The sequence below is a fragment of the Anarrhichthys ocellatus genome, unplaced genomic scaffold (genome assembly GCF_004355925.1).
Source record: "Anarrhichthys ocellatus isolate YVR2014 unplaced genomic scaffold, GSC_Weel_1.0 scaffold120, whole genome shotgun sequence".
NCBI classification, from domain to species: Eukaryota; Metazoa; Chordata; class Actinopteri; order Perciformes; family Anarhichadidae; genus Anarrhichthys; species Anarrhichthys ocellatus.
Window position 1 is genome coordinate 736,415 of NW_022280150.1, and position 18,927 is coordinate 755,341.

At 42.1% G+C, this 18,927-nt stretch overlaps 1 protein-coding gene across 5 annotated transcripts in view; it reads right to left on the minus strand.

Moving 5' to 3' along the window:
- Positions 1 to 18,927, minus strand: part of dennd2da (DENN/MADD domain containing 2Da) — a 33,201-nt gene that overhangs the window by 4,369 nt on the left and 9,905 nt on the right. For 3 of the 5 annotated variants that reach the window (XM_031876940.1, XM_031876943.1, XM_031876942.1), the window contains 13 exons: positions 17,121 to 17,168; positions 15,890 to 15,985; positions 12,202 to 12,377; positions 11,398 to 11,510; positions 11,225 to 11,294; positions 11,047 to 11,124; positions 9,421 to 9,561; positions 7,103 to 7,251; positions 5,293 to 5,464; positions 5,130 to 5,180; positions 4,953 to 5,034; positions 4,626 to 4,874; positions 762 to 1,070 (listed from right to left, as the gene is read on the minus strand). In XM_031876940.1, the coding sequence (XP_031732800.1) occupies positions 997 to 1,070; positions 4,626 to 4,874; positions 4,953 to 5,034; positions 5,130 to 5,180; positions 5,293 to 5,464; positions 7,103 to 7,251; positions 9,421 to 9,561; positions 11,047 to 11,124; positions 11,225 to 11,294; positions 11,398 to 11,510; positions 12,202 to 12,377; positions 15,890 to 15,985; positions 17,121 to 17,168 (1,499 nt within the window). In that variant the 3' untranslated portion in view covers positions 762 to 996. Of the gene's footprint in view, positions 1 to 761; positions 1,071 to 4,625; positions 4,875 to 4,952; positions 5,035 to 5,129; positions 5,181 to 5,292; positions 5,465 to 7,102; positions 7,252 to 9,420; positions 9,562 to 11,046; positions 11,125 to 11,224; positions 11,295 to 11,397; positions 11,511 to 12,201; positions 12,378 to 15,889; positions 15,986 to 17,120; positions 17,169 to 18,927 lie in introns of those variants that run through there. The other 2 variants (XR_004213852.1, XM_031876941.1) reach the window with 1 other exon arrangement.

Consider the following 18,927-nt stretch of genomic DNA (forward strand, 5'->3'; position numbering starts at 1 on the left):
GCCAAAAAAAAAAAACAAGCATGCTTTTCTGTCTATTCTGACCCACAATCCTGTGCAACAAATATATGAGCAAGGGGGTCAAAGTTCAAGGTGCAATATTATATTTTAATATTAAGTAGTATGTCCCCAATTTAGTGCATGCTGCATGCAACAGTGCATATTTTGAGGTGCAGCTGCAGTATGTAGACTACTAAAAGTAAAATAGAAAAAGTATGCAATTTGGAACACAGTGCTCAGGCGTGTCTCATTTCCCAGTTTGTACATCCATTTTCTTTCCTCGCATCCTCTCTTTGCGTCCTTGTCCTACCCATAGGACATGCGAACAGAGAAGCGAGGAAGAGACAAGGAGAGGGGCCCGAGTGAAATAAAAAGAAGCCAGATACTCTTGGTGTCTAGAGGGTGGGGTGTGGGGGATAGCCAATTGTAGGTTGTATTAATTCAATCACAAAATACAGCAGTGGTCGCTGCAGACAGAGATTTGTCTTCTATTAAGTGCACCCATCTAGTTGTTCCTTTTTTAATGCCGCATCTCTGCATGTGTACATTGAGAGCAACAAAATAAACACTTACACACTTACTTGGCCGTTAAAGCTGATTCTGATCATCTAAGTGACAATATCCATAGAGGCAGAGGAGGCCGCTCCTCAAATTGTAGGATGAGTCTTGCAGCAGAGGACTTAGTTATTTGTTAGTAAGACACAAAAGATGTCTAGCCGTTGGGGCCTGGCTGCCTAAAGAAATCAGAGACTGGAGGTGTATGCTTAAAAAAACGAATCTTTATGTGAAATGATTTCCCTGCTCGTCAGGCCACAGGCTGACAACCAACACATTCTGCCAGTGTTTCACAGAGTAGCAGCAACATAGCCATACAGTAATTCACACATTGGTACACACTTGTTTAAAACCAAAACTAACACGGGACATCAAACACACAGTGCAACATTCACATGGTTTCCTATGAATCCCCTATATACACCCAGGGTCCTACGCTGAGAGCTAGTGTTTCTTTGTCTTTTTCTTCTTCTCCTTCTCCTTCTCTTGGTATTCAAGGATCTTTTTGTGAAATATTCCTGCAGGACAAAAGGACCAGAGCTTGAATCAGTGCACTGGAAAAGAAAAACCTTCAGTTGTTTTAACATGAGTTCAAGTGGAAAGACTCTGTAACAGGATAGTAAAACACTATATTGTTCCGAATGTGATAACTAGACTACATACAGCTAGCTAGCCGAGTGGATTAATTCAATGATCAGCTATTTTTAATGTAGGTGTACATTGTACAAGTTAGGATTTTCACAGTAATTGTTGAATGCTAACCAAGAGCAGTAACCTTTAGTAGCTTTGAAGTTACAATGCGTTTTGTCCAATTCTGCGACGGATACAAATTGCATTCAGCAAAGGTGAAGGAAAAAAAAAAAAAGTGACCACATAACTCTGACTTCGTACTGGTCTCAAAATGAAGAGTTGTTGATCTGAGATTGGAATCTCATAACGATGAGATCCGTGGTCCTAACCCATGTAGCTGTCGCAACTGATGATGCAAGTTGTTATGGTGGTTGGGTTAGTTAAGAAAGGGCACGCAAGTTTGGCTCAATGTTATAATAAGCATTAATATTTAGCTAAAATTGCTAAACATGGTTTGGTTTTGAGTTTAAAGGTGAGCAGCTCAAAACAGAGATACTATCTGCCCTCGAGTATTTTATGCTAGTGTATGCAATGTGCTTCTGGGTTCTCCAAATACATTCATAATCTCTTTACACAAGTAATCAGTCAAAAATTTGAATAACTACGGTAAAAAAAAACATCTGGTTCTCTGCTAAAAAGTCGAAGGTACAAGCCTGTGTACATTTCGGGCAAGTTAACTACGTCTCCCAAGATGCATTATGGATAGAAAACGTTCAAGATTAAAGTTCTATCACGTTAGTCGCCAACAGCAGGCAGAACACACAATATGAGGCCCATGTCTGTGGTGGTGCTCAGCCTTCCTTGGCCCTGGCCTGTAGATGCTCCTACAGGGTTAGAATAATGATGCGCCGAGTAGAGACATCAGCCAATATTAGCCCATCTACAGTGGGTACGGAAAGTATTCAGACCCCTTTAAATTTTTCACTCTTTATTTCATTGCAGCCATTTGCTAAAATCAAAAAAGTTCATTTTATTTCTCATTAATCAGCACCCCATCTTGACAGAAAAAAACAGAAATGTAGAAATTTTTGCAACTTTATTAAAAAAGAAAAACTGAAATATCACATGGTCATAAGTATTCAGACCCTTTGCTCAGTATTGAGTATAAGCACCCTTTTGAGCTAGTACAGCCATGAGTCTTCTTGGGAATGATGCAACAAGTTTTTCACACCTGGATTTGGGGATCCTCTGCCATTCTTCCTTGCAGATCCTCTCCAGTTCCGTCAGGTTGGATGGTGAACGAAGGTGAACCGTCGGCCCAGTCTGAGGTCCAGAGCACTCTGGAAGAGGTTTTCTTCCAGGATATCTCTGTACTTGGCCGCATTCATCTTTCCTTCAATTGCAACCAGTCGTCCTGTCCCTGCAGCTGAAAAACACCCCCATAGCATGATGCTGCCACCACCATGTTTCACTGTTGGGATTGTATTGGGCAGGACACATACCGCTTAGAATTAACGCCAAAAGTTCAATCTTGGTCTCATCAGACCAGAGAATCTTATTTCTCATAGTCTGGGAGTCCTTCATGTGTTTTTTGGCAAACTCTATGCGGGCTTTCATATGTCTTGCACTGAGGAGAGGCTTCCGTCGGGCCACTCTGCTGTAAAGCCCGACTGGTGGAGGGCTGCAGTGATAGTTGACTTTGTGGAACTTTCTGCCATCTCCCTACTGCATCTCTGGAGCTCAGCCACAGTGATCTTTGGGTTCTTCTTTACCTCTCTCACCAAGGCTCTTCTTCCACGATTGCTCAGTTTGGCTGGACGGCCAGGTCTAGGAAGAGTTCTGGTCGTCCCAAACTTCTTCCATTTAAGGATTATGGAGGCCACTGTGCTCTTAGGAACCTTGAGTGCTGCAGAAATTCTTTTGTAACCTTGGCCAGATCTGTGCCTTGCCACAATTCTGTCTCTGAGCTCCTTGGACAGTTCCTTCGACCTCATGATTCTCATTTGCTCTGACATGCACTGTGAGCTGTAAGGTCTTATATAGACAGGTGTGTGCCTTTCCTAATCAAGTCCAATCAGTTTAATTAAACACAGCTGGACTCCAATGAAGGAGTAGAACCATCTCAAGGAGGATCAGAAGAAATGGACAGCATGTGAGTTAAATATGAGTGTCACAGCAAAGGGTCTGAATACTTATGACCATGTGATATTTCAGTTTTTCTTTTTTAATAAATTTGCAAAAATTTCTACATTTCTGTTTTTTTCTGTCAAGATGGGGTGCTGAGTGTACATTAATGAGAAATAAAATGAACTTTTTTGATTTTAGCAAATGGCTGCAATGAAACAGAGTGAAAAATTTAAAGGGGTCTGAATACTTTCCGTACCCACTGTATAGTTATTGTCGTATGTCGAATGATGAGCGACAGGACATTGCCGTCAAAAGACACAGAATGTCCGAGGTCATTTAGAAACAGTGTCAGTGGTTGAATTTCACACAGTAAAATGTCCGGCTCATTACATATCTGGGATACAACATTTGAAAATATCCCCGCTGTGGGACTAATAAAGGATTATTATGATCTTATCTCATCAATTCTTTAATCACCATGTTATAGGATTCCTGTTTATTAATGTTGTGCATTGATGTGACAAATGAGTATAAGCTGATTTAACTTCATCAGGTTTTTAAAAATGGTCGTACATCAAGATCAGTAACGGAATCAAGCTGACAAGAAACACTTCCTACACCTGGAAAACATGGTGGATACTCTGCAAGCACTAGTGCTACAGACTCCACGCTAACTGTTTACACTGTGTACTGTGTACTGATATCTTTAGTATACTGTTTTAGCCAATATGAATGAACAAACATACAAAACTGTTTTATACCAACATGAAATGACACAAGCTGCAAATTTAGAACTAGCTAAGCCCCGCCTAACCCTGTTACTCAGTCTAGCTGTCAGGGTTACCATGGAGACCACACTGTCACTCACTAAACTCTCTGAAATATCTAATTCTTGGAGAGAGACACTCGTCAACAATTTGTTTTCCAGCTGTGAGCAGCTCCTCCGTTTCCTGTGTGCACTGCATTGTGGGACAATTGTGTCGACCACCAGCACACTCAAAATGAACATGATTTTGGTCTGCATCCTGACTGTTTTCAGTGAACTCCATTTTTGTGACTTTGAATACACTACTTTCTCAAAAGCTGATTAGAGCGAGGGTGGATTTAGGACACAGCTATTCCTCCTCCATCAGACCTTGCTGTTGCGCTGCCACTTCTCTAGTCAGTTTTAATCCTTGTTAATGAGGATTTGGAGAAGCGGTGAGTGTCGCAATGACCTAAATTTGATGATTAGTTAATGTTTTGAGAAGAGTGAGGCTGTGAGAAGCCAGTTTTTTTGAAAGTCAAGTCCCTGCAGAGAGATCTGACAGCAGGCCTATATTGAATCTGAACCTAATTTATATCTTTGAGTTAAATGATCTGTGGCCAGTCCTCACCTTGCTGCGGTCCAGGCTGCTGCTGCTGCTCCACCTCCTGGATAAACAGGTCAAACGTCTGCGTCTGGATGAACTTCTTGACAAAGTGTCGAGTGGTCTTGGAATCAATGGCCTTGTAGAAACTCCTCTTTTCAAACACCCCCGGCTGTCCGGCTCGGCTGTATTTCACGTACGAGCTGTAATGGCCGACTGTTTTCACAAAGAAATGCAGGAAGGCTTCCGACACGACCCGATTCATCTCCTCCACCGCTGAAACAAAGGACAGAAAACTACACTTCTGCTCCTTACTGATACAAGTGTGTTTGATTTGGGTTGCACTTGACTCACTTGATGTTTTTTTTCTGGTTCTTAGTGCCTCTAGTATTTCAGTCTGGAGCTTCGGGGGCAGAATTGAGCTTTCATCACCAACCTGGAAAACAATTTCAAACAAATGTTTTAATTGAATTTCAAAATTACAATTCATAACCAAAAGATTATTTACATTTTTGTTCATGCGACACTTACTGAAGCAATGAAGGTCTCCTTTTTATCCTCAGACAAGTCGACCACCAGAAGCTGTCACCGACAGAAGAAAGAAAGCTTTCACCAGTAATGCTGTTCTAATACACAAACACTGTCTCTGTAGAAATGAAGCAACGCTTTGGTTGCGTTCTCCATCACAACTCACGTCACTCTGGTCGGTGACCTGGTCCAGCAGGCATTTCTGGACTCCCAGCAGGTAAGGGGTGGGCGCACACACTACGTCGATCAGGATCTGCGGAACGATGGAGATCAAGGTGTGCTGCCAGATGAAGGGGTAAAGGAGGGCTGCTACAGCATGGATGACTTGGGATAATGTGCTGTGGGGAGACAAGGGAGCTGATATCAGAACTGATTCTAACTAACTGTCCAGGTTTGATGGGTCAGTCCGTTTCATCATGAACTCAAGTCACTTCAGTTATTCTCTGTATTTGAGCTGCAATGTAATTACAAGCACGGGTTCCTTTAATGACAATGCCAGGGCCACCAGATCAGCCAATCGGCTTCCAAAACAAATCATTTTCCAACCGAGTACACACCATCATACCATTTCTGAGAAAAGCCAGTATTTGAATAATGGCAAACTGTCAAATGATAGAGGCTAATAAAACATTGAAAGGGTTGGATAACTGTACTGTAATAAACTCAAATTCTATGTAATGTCCATTCAGTGAAACATCAGTCAGTCAGACAGACAGAAAGACACACATGCACAAACATGAACTCCACACAGGCCTTAATACAGAGAGATGTGAGGGGGAGTGAGGGGGCCCACAGATAGGCGCCCCACAGATAGGCGCCCAGAGCGGTTGGGGGTTCGATGCCTTGCTCAAGGGCAAGAGGAGGCAAACTGGCACCTCACCACTACCATTCCACACTTTGTAGTTGGTCCATACGGGGACTTGTGTACATTCAGTTTACCTTCAGTAGCTAGCATTGCATAGAGGTGTTAACACTAGTTAATGATGTGCTAATGTACTTCACAGGTTTTTAAGTAGAAACGTAGCGTTTTAGAAACATATCTCTCCTTCTAACCTCTCTGGGTAACGAGTATCACTATCACACAACGTTTAACCAGGACGAGCTCCAAACCCACTAAACCAGCCTGAACATCTGAAACTATTGATGAGAGTCTACGGAGCAGATCTGGAGACTTGTCTGACCCTGGTCAGAGCTGGCCGATGCTACACTATGATTGGCCAGTCTGTATTTACGAACTTAGCGAACAGTCAGTTAAACGTCACAAAGAGCTAAATGTCTTCCCAAAGATTTAACCGTTATTTTTGGTTTACAAGCCACACTGCAGTTTGTTTTCCAGCTGTGAGCAGCTCCTCCGTTTCCTTTGTGCATCGGTAGTTTCCACCACCAGCACACTGAAATGTTCTTTAGCCTGCATACTGACTAATCAAAGGGCAGGAGGAGGCAAACTGGCACTGTGTTTCAAAGAGAGCATAGATAAATATCACAGCTTCAGTTCCCCGTCTGAAAGGTCTGTCTGGTGGCAAGGTAAAGTGGTAAAAATACTATAAATATAGCGTACCCTTAAACTGATACAGATATTTTAGGTGTCTAAAATACGTCCACAGAAGTGCATTACTTTGCTTTTGTGCTGGAACTCCTGTTTGGTTTTTTTCAAACTCCATCTACTGTAGTAATACACTGACTATGGAGAAGAACTTAATACAACTCCACTTGAACAGATCCAAACTATCCCTTTAAAGCTTTACTCTACACAGTGATGAAGAACAGACTGCTTGAAGACGCTCCACATCTAAAATGCCTCCAGTGGATGTCTGATTTGTGATTGACTCCATCAGAATGAAATGCAGTCACCGGACGTCCCGGGTAAGTCACACCGTCCAGTTCAAAACATATTCTGCTCTTCACTTTGTGCAGGACGTTTGGTACTCGAGCGATGCATGAATGAGGTTGATGAGGTCTGTGTGAGTGTGTCATACCCCAGTTCATCAGCGATGAAGACGATCCGTCTCTCCAGGACGGTGGCGGCAAACACCAGCAACACCTCCTCGTCTGTCAGGCAGCCGAACAGTGTGTGGAAGTTCACGTGCTCCAGCCAGGAATCCAACGGCCGGGTCAGACTGATGATCTGGTGGAGAGTCACCACCGCTGTCACAAATATGTCATCACTCAACTGACAAGTCGCTCTGACGCCCGTCTGATTGTCAAGGCACTAAAGCTTAGCTCTAAAGGACGGGATGAGATGCATCCATTGGTTGGAGAACCATGTCTTTGTCCTCACTTCACCCCGGGGGCTGGCCACAGTAACTCCAGCACAAACAATGGCCAGCATCAGTAAAAACTTGTGATGGCTGCTGAAACATGGTATGTGGCCTGATGAGGGAAGTGTTTCTGTTTCAGCTCTCTGATGGCAGGTAAAGCGGTGAAAATATTCTATAGCATACCCTTAAACTCATGTTGTCCAAAATACGTTACCACTTCCCCGTCAACAGCAGTACATTACTTTGCTCCCATGCTGGTACTCCAAACTCCATCTACCGTAGTAAAATACTGACTGTGGAGAAGTGCCTCATATAACCCCGCTTCAAAACATCCAAACTATCCCTTTTATACATTATAAGGCCTTTTTAGGAGGAAAATGAATGAAATGCTTTTCAAGACCGGCAGATTTCCTGAGTACTGACCATCGGTTCTATCCCTTCTGAGATCTCAGAACTGGTGACATGGCAAAAAAAAAGAAAAAGAAACATGAGCAGTCAGACAATCAGACAGGTTGGAAACAAGCTGATCGTGTAGACAAATTATAGCTAAAGCAGTTTATTTGGAGAGTAGGTAGTGTACAGGAAAATGTTTAAAACAGACAGACAGTCTATGTGATCATTTGACTATTTTTCTGGTCTAACCTGGAGATTTGTTTCCTGTCTGATTATCTGACTGCTCGTGTTTCTTCTTCTTAAAGATGTAGCCTCATTTGGATATTTCAGCAAATAATATCAGAGAACTAATGGTCAGAGATGTGAAAATAAAACACTAGTTTTAATCAAACATCGGTTGTCTTTGAATCTCTTCATCTGACTGGGTGTGATGCCAAACACAAAAAGCGGGCCCCTTTAAATATCAATGGGCTGATTATGTAATTGTGTTGCGTACACCAGATTGGATGCATTTCGCTCTCTCCTCAACAAAACAGGGATATGCATCTTATCTCAGTGGCGGGCCGTGCATTTTATACCTGGGCCTTCACTGCTGTCCTGCAGCTGAAATACCACCTAATAACCACATTATGGCGCAACAGCTGTTATTCATTTTTAAGGCTGTAACTATGTACATCGTCGTATTAAACCATTCGGTACGAGTCGTCTGAATAATGCTCGAGCATTTAGAAAATGCAAAAGCCTAAATTTAGGAAAATATAATGTTCTCAGCTGGTCTGGCTGTGGGATCCACCATCATTCCTTAATGACAAGCCGCGACCCAAAGAGATTATCACAGGATTTTACTTTCACAACTTGAGCGTTGAATGTACTGCTCTGCAATGTCTTTCCTCGGCTCAGGTTCCTCTATCATGGTGCATCTCACTCAATCAGAATGCATTTTGATTGGCTGAGCTGTGTCACGTGATGTGATTCACTACCCATCAGCCTCTGCTGGCTGTTAAGTTTCACAGCACACTCTGTACCTCGCGGGAAAGCTACACACGGACACTGGCGGCATGTAATGCTGACGTCATTATAGGCCGGCGCGCAGGCTCTGATAGTCAAAGAATACGCCCAACATGTCAAACTAAAGTTCTGATTGGTTGAACACTATGACAATCAACAATATCGTCCCCATTTACTTTAATCTGCACTGGCTGCAGGTGAGACTCTGCAGGCCTGGGTCTCTGTTCTTACCTAGAGACACAGAGGTGAAATCTGATTGGATAAAAGCTCTACTTAAAACAAGCTGCACTGGAAGCAGAGCAACTGAGGAAGACAGTAGCTGTGCAATGAGAAAATAAGATAATGGGAAAAATATTTTTATAAATTATAATACATGTAGTGTATTATAAAAATTATTAAATTCACCATTTTTTTTTTTTTTTTTTTTTTTTAAATATATATAGCTTTGTGATTTTGTTTAGGCCAGCAGAGAAGGCCTTGCAGGCCCGCCACTGTCTTATCTAATAATTCTGTTGCACCAGAACTAGTTTTAAACTTCGGTAAACCTGAGCTACTGTGAATCTTTCAAGTTAAACTTGAAAAGAGCAAACAGTCTGTTGATCATCTATGAGTATAAGGAGGGGTGTTGGTCTGACCTCAGTGCCCGACTCAGGAATGAAGCTCTTAATCTCCACAGTGTGTCCGGGAGCTGGGAATGGAGCCTCCCTCAGCTTCTGCATGAATGGGTAGATCATGGCCATGGAGATCTGCCGCCGCTTCTCCACCTCGTCAAATATCTGCACACACAGTCATGATATGGTACTGATTAATACCAATATATCCAAACTTCTTTAACTCTCATGCTTTACAAATAAAGTCTCATTAGAGTTTTTTTTTTAACAAGACTAGGTGACTGGTTGTTTACTGCTATATTAATGCTCTGAATATCATATAGAGGAACTTGAGTCTGATGCGGATTTTTCCAGATATATAAGTATAAAGGTTAAGTAAATGTAAATATGCAGTCACTGAATGTCTTACTGCAGTGAGCTGAGTGCTAATGGTGCATGAATGCATATGATAAATGGGATCAGCTTTACATTTCATAAAACACAAACACAGTTCTGTTAGTCTTTGTTTTCTATTGTCACTACCAAATCGTTGATTCATTCAAAAAAATCTGTGCAAACGTTGAAAATGAAGCCACCACATGCCGAACCACTCTTTGTTTTCCTGCTATTGTTCTCCCAATTTGTACTGCACTGCAGTTTCTGACAGTATCACAATAAATTAGAGATGCGCCAATTGCAATTTTGGTGGCCAAATCAAATTTCTGTTTTGTTTTCTTGTTCTGACCTGCTGGTTCTGATTTTTAAAACATTGATTACCATATTTCCACACAAAGTACAAGTCTAAGACATCAGCACAAAACCAGGAAGTAATTCAATGTTTTAGTTTGGTTTCCTCTAGCAAAAAATGCCATTTTGTGTGCTAGAAAAGAAAAGCCAGCATTGTGTTGTTTCTATTGACATTTTGCTGTCAGAAATGAATGTCTCCATAACATTCCAAAATGGAAGGCAAGGCGCTAGCATACATTTTTCCTTGTTCTCAATCAACCTAGCCCAAATTATATTTGGTGAACTTATCTAAGTCACAAGTTATAAGTAAAAGACATTTTAGGAAGAAATACCCGAAACCAGAACTTTTTTTACTTCCTCCATTCATGTGAATGAGAAGGAGGCTGGACCGAGGGCTGGGAGGCGGGGCTAAAGGAAGCTTGCTCTATGGGCTCATGGATGCTGAATATCACCGGAAGATTCAGGTCATTTTATCAGACTTCTGTACTTGTAATTCAAACTTTTTTTGCTTCATGTGCCACTTAGCAACTTTCATAGGAAAGAGCTGGGCGCCGCCTCCAACGCTGTATCCAGTTCTCTTCATACACCCATGAAGCAGACCCCACCCACCTAGTTTGGCAAGATGCCATTTCCCTAACTCTCACTAGCCAACGATCGATCGTGATCAAGGGCTCTCCATTCTGGAAACGCATTCCTCAGAATGACTGAACCGGGTGATAAACAAAGCATGATCTTGGAGCTTAAGGTAAGGCCACTGACACAATACACCTACTTGGTTACACATTCACATTTTTCAAGTTTCCTATAGTTTTTAAGTGACTGGTTGCTAATTTGGAAATTCACGATGTTCGGAAAGAAGTACGGCCGAGTTTAGTCACAGTGAGAAACAAGCTGAAAGATTTAGAAAAGTTCAATTGAACTCACCTTGGAGAAGAGGCCGAAACAAGCCACCGAGCTGATGATACAATAAGCCTCCGGAGGTCGAGCTCCTTTCCCTCCAGGCTGCAGATCGGAGAAAGAAAGGAGAGGTTTATAAAGTGAACACTGGAGAATGAGATCCAAATGGTGACACAGTGAAGACAACTTCAGTCTGCACACTGACCAGTAACCTCCTGCAGTATCCGTTTCTTCTGCTACCATCAACCTCAGTCAGAACGAAGGAGAAAGTCTCACTGGAAAACATAAAGGGAAAGGACATAAACACTGAACTGAACCATGGACACAGGAATCAAAGTTATCAAAGCGACGAAGCAGCTGGCAGAGGAGCAGTTGTACCTGTGGTATTCTGTTAAAGGAGCCCAGTTGATGCCCTCTGGGAAACAAAAGAGAGTGATCGCCTTTAGCGTCTTCTCCTCCTCCTCCTTCTGAAACTTCGCCATCCCATCTCTCTGAAAGCACACGTCTGTTCTTTAAAAAACGTTCAGGTTTTCTCAGACGCACACTACAGAATATGAACATCTCTTGATTTTTTTCTCCACGCAAAGTTCCCCAACAAACCTCAGTTCAAGTGGCTGTGTCTGATTTTACACTCATCGCTAAGATGATGATTTAGTTCTTTTTGGACGAGGCTACGACACAGGTAACAAACAGATGATGGAGGTACCTTTTAAATTCTGTGTCCTGTAATGTTTACATCAGCTTGCAGTCTTCTTCTCCTCTATAATTTGTTGTGCTGCTGCATTTCATGGATACCTTTTTGTGAGCAGTTTCGTGGAGGAACTATTTTCTCTCTTCCCAACTACACCAGCCAACCATATCAACGCGCAGAAGGAAGCGTTCATCTACTCATGGACGAGAGGCTCGTGACAGCGCGAGAAGTACACATTAATGCCGAGAGAAGGCAGACATCTCTAGTTCTGAGAAACAATCCGATTTTTATCCTAATTTGTTTGTTGAAGTTTAAACCACCTCTCGTGGCCATAAATTGAAATGACCCTCCAGGGAATATATAGATAACAGAGCGCACAGCTTTGCCTTCTCCAACTGGACAGTGTATAACTGTAACCCGTCTCACTCCTAAAAACACTCCAGGTTTGCTTTGTTAGGCTCACCTACTGGACATTCCACCATCAAACTGACCTTGGGAAACTGGTAGGTAATCTGAGGTTCGTAGCTGCTGCCATCTTTGGTCTTCTTGAGGCTGACCACCACCAGATACTCAAAGAAGTACTGACCACTGACGTAGCGGTGCTGCCTGGATGTGTTGTCTGCCACCACGGGGCCCAGCGGCTCTGTCGGCTCAGGGTCTTTGACTCCTACACAGAAATGTGGAAATACATCCAGGGTTACCACTGTGATGCAGATGGAAAGGTTTAGAGGCCCCTTGGATCGGCACCTGATCGGATAGTGATCAGACACATTTAGGGGTCAAAGGAGCGGCTGTAAAACGGTGGATAAACACATTTTGCTTCCTTTAAATTCTACGTTACTTTTGCTGCTTTCTCCTCCTCCCTGCAGTATCAGTAGACTGTTTTTTATTGGATAGCATGTCAAAGCAAATTCTGCACAATAAAAGTCCCCTATTATTTTTGATTTAAAAGCTTTTATTTTGAAGCAGCCGGGTCAGTAAATGTTGGGTTTTCATCAGCGGTAACTTAACAGGACTCGGTCGGTCTCAGCTATGCTCCAGCCCCGGCTTTTGTCCTCTCCTCCCTTTGCTCTCCTCGGGAGAAAAGACCACAGTCTAAATTATTATAAACATATCCTCAAAGAAGGGACACAATGATACTTCTCCACTTGCTCACTTTCTTTCTTTTTCTTTTCAAGTAGTAGTTCATTCCAATTCCAATTCTGGACACGATCCCCCCTGAAAGGTGTACTTCCCATAAGGTTGAACTATTCCTTTAAATGATTTCTTCCTACTCAAGTACAAAAATTCCACTACTCCATCTAGCTGTCAGAGCTACCATTGAGCACACAATGTCACAAACTGCACTCCCTGAAGAAATATTCAGGGATATATATTCATAAACTAAACGGGGATTCCAGATAGAAGCAGACAGGAGTGTCTTCAATATTTGTCTAAAGGATGTATCCAGGATGTCAAACTGATTCAGCAGTTAAAAAAGGTTGAAAAGATAAAGATAGAAGCTAAAGCTACAGATAACAGTGTAAAAGTGAACCACCACCTCACCTGGAGACAGAAGACAATGAAATCATTAAAAAGCCAAAGCAGCATGTGTATACATTCAGGATACCTTCAGTAGCTAGCTTAGCATAGAAGTGCTAACGCTAGTTAATGATGTGCTAGCGTACTCTGCTATTGTTAGCTCCGCAGGTTTTTAACTGAGAAACCTAACATTTTAGAGACTCATAACTTCTTACCACCTCTCAGTGTAACAAGTATCACTATGACACGTTTAACCAGGACTAGATCCAAATCCACGAAACCAGCCTGAAAATGAAGAACATCTGAAACAGTTGCATGGAGCAGAGACAGATTGATGTCGGACCCCTTGTCAGAGCTGGCCGATGCTACGCTGTGATTGGCCATTTAGAAGGGCAGGACACAGCGAAGGTCAGTTATCACCATATTGCATGTAGTCATTCAGTGTCTCCTCATCTTACGAGTCATCAAAGACTGCACTCACTCAGAAAACCTCACTGACAATGTGGATCCCACTATCATGACAGGTTCATAGGGTGTTCATAAGGTGCTTTGATATTTATGAATTTGACATTGTGACTCACTCTATGTTGTTGGCCCCAGCACAGTTTGTAGGTGTACGACACTGTGGTTTGTCCAATGAGGTCATTCTTGCAGTGAAGGTAATATATTGGCTGAGATCACTCTGCACAGCTTTCTGTCTGTAGCTGCTCCTGAACTGAGCACAGCGGCGCTCATCTCTGTCTTTGTAGTTCATCTGGAGATATCATTTAGATTTATTTTTCCCCATCGACTAATCGGTGGCGGAGCACCAAAAATTTAAGTTGACGAAGATTTTCTTTGGTTGGCTGCAGCCCAAGAGGAGTCAGAGGCTGGATGTCTAAACATCCACTATGCCAACTGTTGGATATAACTATATTTATCCTCTCTTTGGATAGAATTTCTCATTCTTCTGATTCTACTCCATAATTTATTCCCAGTGTCTGCAACAACTGCTATGGCAACGGTGACGCATGCACATGCTGCGCATGGTAGCTCCCATGAATTTTGCTACATTTTTGTCTATTTGTTGTTTTTTACATGTTCATCACTCATAGCAGATGACAGAAGACATTCATCACAAAAGGAAGCGTGGGGATTAAGAGCAGCGGACTTTGAGACGATCACTGCTCCACGGCCGACCAACCAGCCAGACCTGCCGGACCAAACGCCACCAAACAGGGAGGGAGGAGAGCCAAGATGGAAGCTAAGCTAACCCAGCTAGGACCTGAGGCTACTCCACTAGTTCAGTCGCAGAAAAATAAGATGGATGAAAGCACTGGGAGCTTGTGACTGTTGAACCCACATCTTCACAGAGACCTGGATCCATCGTGGACCAGGATCAAGCTGAACTTGAGAGGAGGACTCTGTGTTCACATCATGATGCTTGGTGCTCAAACACAGTCACAGTTGATGGACAATGTCTTTTTCCTCATGTAGAGTTTTTAATGTGAAGATGTCAGCCATATTATCTGACCAGAGAATAGTTTCTGTTGCTGCTCTTTACATTCCTTATGATGCAAATGAAAAGAATGCACTACAGGAAAGTACTACAGTTTTAGTTTAGTTTGTCATGTGTTTGTTGTGTTGAAAATGTGCTACAGCTGACTTTGGTTGTGTATCCCTGTGTTGCATAATGACAATAAATATCCTTTGAATCCTTGAACAAATGTTTGCTTACAGATGTTGGCCCAGACAACTCTACTGATTCCGGCTCTGCTCAGAGACCAGTATCCAGCCTATTCCAACAGCCCAGCTTCATCCTGTCTTCTCCACTGGCTGCCAGGCTGTTCACGTGTTCTCTGCTGCATTCCTCCCTTTTTGTCGAAAATAAAAGAGCCCCAGCAAGGGGCTTTTTTTCTCAGGCTGGCAGCCTTGTGTCTGTGTGTTTTTAGGCCTGCTGAAGCATCTCCTACCACACTTGCACATGCACAAATACTCCCAAATTTGGCCTATGTATAGTTTTATGATCAGTAGGCTGATCTGCCTTACAAAATGTTTGGGGTGTGCAGTGATGATAAGTTCCAGAAAAATCTGTTCCTTTGAAGTGAGGCTGTCGGGCTGGTAGCTTATCACGAGTGCAGTTTTAGTAAAATAGCAATAGCAGTTTATAAATCTTTTTAGGTAGTTTGCTTGGTGGGGAATAACAACAACGTAGTTTGTTTTGTTTTCATTTCCCTCAGTATCAAACCTAAACCACAGAGATTCTCTCAGGGAAATGAGGAGCCTGATGGAAATCCCCTGGTGTCTGCAGCAGAACTCTGATCACAACAGCTCAACACTGTTCGTCATGTCTGTTCACTGTGTGTTCAGAATGGCTACTCTACTCTACTCTACCCTACCCTACTCTACCCTACTCTACTCTACTCTACCCTACCCTACCCTACCCTACTCTACTCTACTCTACTCTACACCCTCACTAGAAAACATCACACGGTGTTTAACCCCCAACCACAGTGTGATCCAACGGCCAGCACCATCTCCTCCACTCTCTGGTCTGACACTCAGGGCACCGAGGTAACAGTGAACAAGAAATTGGAAGTACTTGCAATGCAAAAAAAAAAGGAAAAAAAGTGAATTGTTTTTCTCTGATGTGTCAATGTAATGTAATGTAATACTCACTATCTCTTTTGCCCTTGCGGAAGGAGGACCACATGGCACTGAACCTATTGAGGGCCCCTTGTCGTCCACCTTCATCTTCACCTGATGGGAGGGTTGCTGCAGAAAACAGAAGCAGAAGCTGCTCAGTACTGAGAGCCTTCACACAACAGCATTCACTCCCGCTGATAGTTTAAAGCCAAGCAACTAAAGGGTTTGAGTGGCCTGGCTGATTGCTCAGGTTGGACTCAAGTGACACTATAAATACATAATAAATACCCCGATATCAGTATTGCAACTAGTGTAGGGTTGACTATTGGTGCTTTCACAGAATATTTATAATGGCTAAGTGGTAAAGGCAGATAACAGAGCAGCTAGAAAAGTCTGGCGAGTTCAAAGAATTACATTCCTTTACTGTAATGCAGCTTTTAAAAGAAGAAACAATACTTAAGCCCTATTACGATATCAAGTTTCATTTCACAATATCTATATATTGCACAGCCATAACTAGTGCCTGTTAATGTTTTTTTCTTGTCACTAGAATCTATTGTAACAGCTGCTCTCCTCTTCAAGCCTACGGGCAGTAAATACTCCAAAGCAGGGCAATATGATGACATAAATAGGCAACACAATATAAATATGTCTACTGTATATCATTTTTTATATTTCTTTATAATATAGATGGCAATATAGGCTTGGTCTATATATATTCATTTTTTTTTTACTTATAATTTCACTTGAAACTGTTAATTTGCACTAAAGTTCTAAATAAAAAGAGAAAATACCTAGTGCTTCTCATTTGTCGAGTATTTAATTCACACAGGAGTAAATAAAAATAGGCTTTACCATGTGCTTGTTTCATACAGAATTATTAAATGATCAGAAAACATGCTCTATCCTGATATATATCGTGATTGAGAAATGACATGACCTATATCGAGATAGGAGATTTTGGCCACATCGCTCCACCCAACTCCAAAGACAGAGTTTTTGTGGACTATTTGCGCTCCACTCTTTACTATCATATCATACTAACTGTTATATTAATGAACATTACACTAGTCACAAGTGCACACTGCCTAAGAACCACTAAACAGATTGTCCTTCTTCTAAGCACAATGACAATAAAGATCTATTCTAGTTCTTGAAGAGTGATTGGACCTAAAACCTTTCACTAGACTATGCAGGGTAAATGGATTTAAGAAACTCTTATCTGTACAGTCAAAAGAAACGTGTCTCCAGCTACTGTACTCACCGTGTTTCCCAGCCACATCAGAGATGAGGTCATCTTTGGGCTGCTCACCTGGACAACAGACAAGAGAAACTGTCAGGAAGACTTTGAGAAGCCAAAGAAAACTGACCCTGGATGTGTTAGTTTCATAAGGAACACGAGGTCGGACTAAGTCCAGTCTGGTTCCAGCGCTGCTCATTCCTGACTGAGATGTGAGTTTCCTTTCTAATCACAAAGAGGCTGAATCCCCAAGCATGACATCGAACAACTTTCACGTATGAAAAATGAGCCCAGCCAGATTTATGGGTATTACACAGGAACTTATTTTACCATTTCATTTGTACAAGTGACGACGTCGCCATGGAAATGCTGTTCAATTACCTTCTTAATAAAAGTATTTCTGGGTGTCTGTCTCATTTCTTTTATTTGATTTAGTTCACATTGAGATTTTTGGAAAATGTACTCATTTGTTTTAATCTAAGTAGTGAAATAAATCAAATGTTTGCAGTGCTTGAAGTTTAGAAGCACGTTATGTAGCTTTGAGCACTGTGCAGGTACTTGAAATGTGGGCTTTCAATGAGCAGTGACTGATACAATACGCAGCGCTAAGTGTCTCATGTGCTGATGGACTACTGAGGTTGACTCTCTGTACCCAGCATTGGAACAGAAAATATTCTTCAGTTCAACAATTTGAACCTCACTTGGGAAACTCCATCAACACACTCGGACTTCCCACTGCAAAGAGGGAAATACCTCAAGTGTGTGAAATGAAATCATGACAAACAAAGAGCAAATCTCTCAACTGGTCTCATCTGAAAGAGAGAACGGAGAGAAAGAGAACGATACCTCGCTAGAAATTGGCCCACATAAAAGTCGATAAGGCATCTCATGTTATGTGAACTCATCAAAATTAAGACGTGCATTTTTAGTCCACATTGAAGAGAGAAATGATTCTTTATGAAGCCACATTGTCTGGAGATGCATTACTGTTGTTTGCCACATGAAACCATCTACAGAGTAGACCTGTATTTTTTAAATTAATTTTATAGCAAGGAATGTCATACCGAAATTGTACCGATTGTTAAATTTACTTTCATATGATGAAGTATAAATGAATGTAGTCAAAGACACTGACCAATTGAGTAAAGACACAAATATACTTGTATCAGTAAATTCTTACACACCCGGAATTTCACAGGTGGATATCTCCTAACCAATCTATAAATAGGATCATTTGTGTGCAAAGAAACCAAAGCCCATTTATAATTGTGTCGACACGAGACAATGCAGTTCAACCAGTATTCTATAAAAAGGAACCACACAGTTCAGCCCAGTGAGGGCAAATATGGGTTGGACATGTGCCCTTCTTAGGAAAAAGAAGTTGTTAGATCCTGCTTAACGTGTTGAACTGTGCTGGTAACGAGAAGACCGCCACACACTAACAGAAGCTCTGATCCCAAGTGGATCACCCGATGACAAAACCGGTAACACTGGACCACAAACTGCATTCTTGTTGGTGTGCGGTTGTGTCACTGCAATGTCTGGTTTGCCGTTGAACATGGCCTCGTGTTTATCACTGACTTGGACATACCCGTATGTGTTCGGTTACAAGGCTGAATGAGTACAGTACATGATGAATGAGTACAGCTGAACGTGCCCGAGACGAGTTTATCCTGGACGAGATTAAATAAAGACATTGTCCAGGTTTCACTTTCAATCTGGGTCCTGACAACAACAACCTTTAATCTAAGCCTAAAGTCCGCCTTACTCAACCTCAGTCTGTTTGCACTGTGTCAATAGCAACGCCAGTGTTTCCCCACCAACGCCTTGC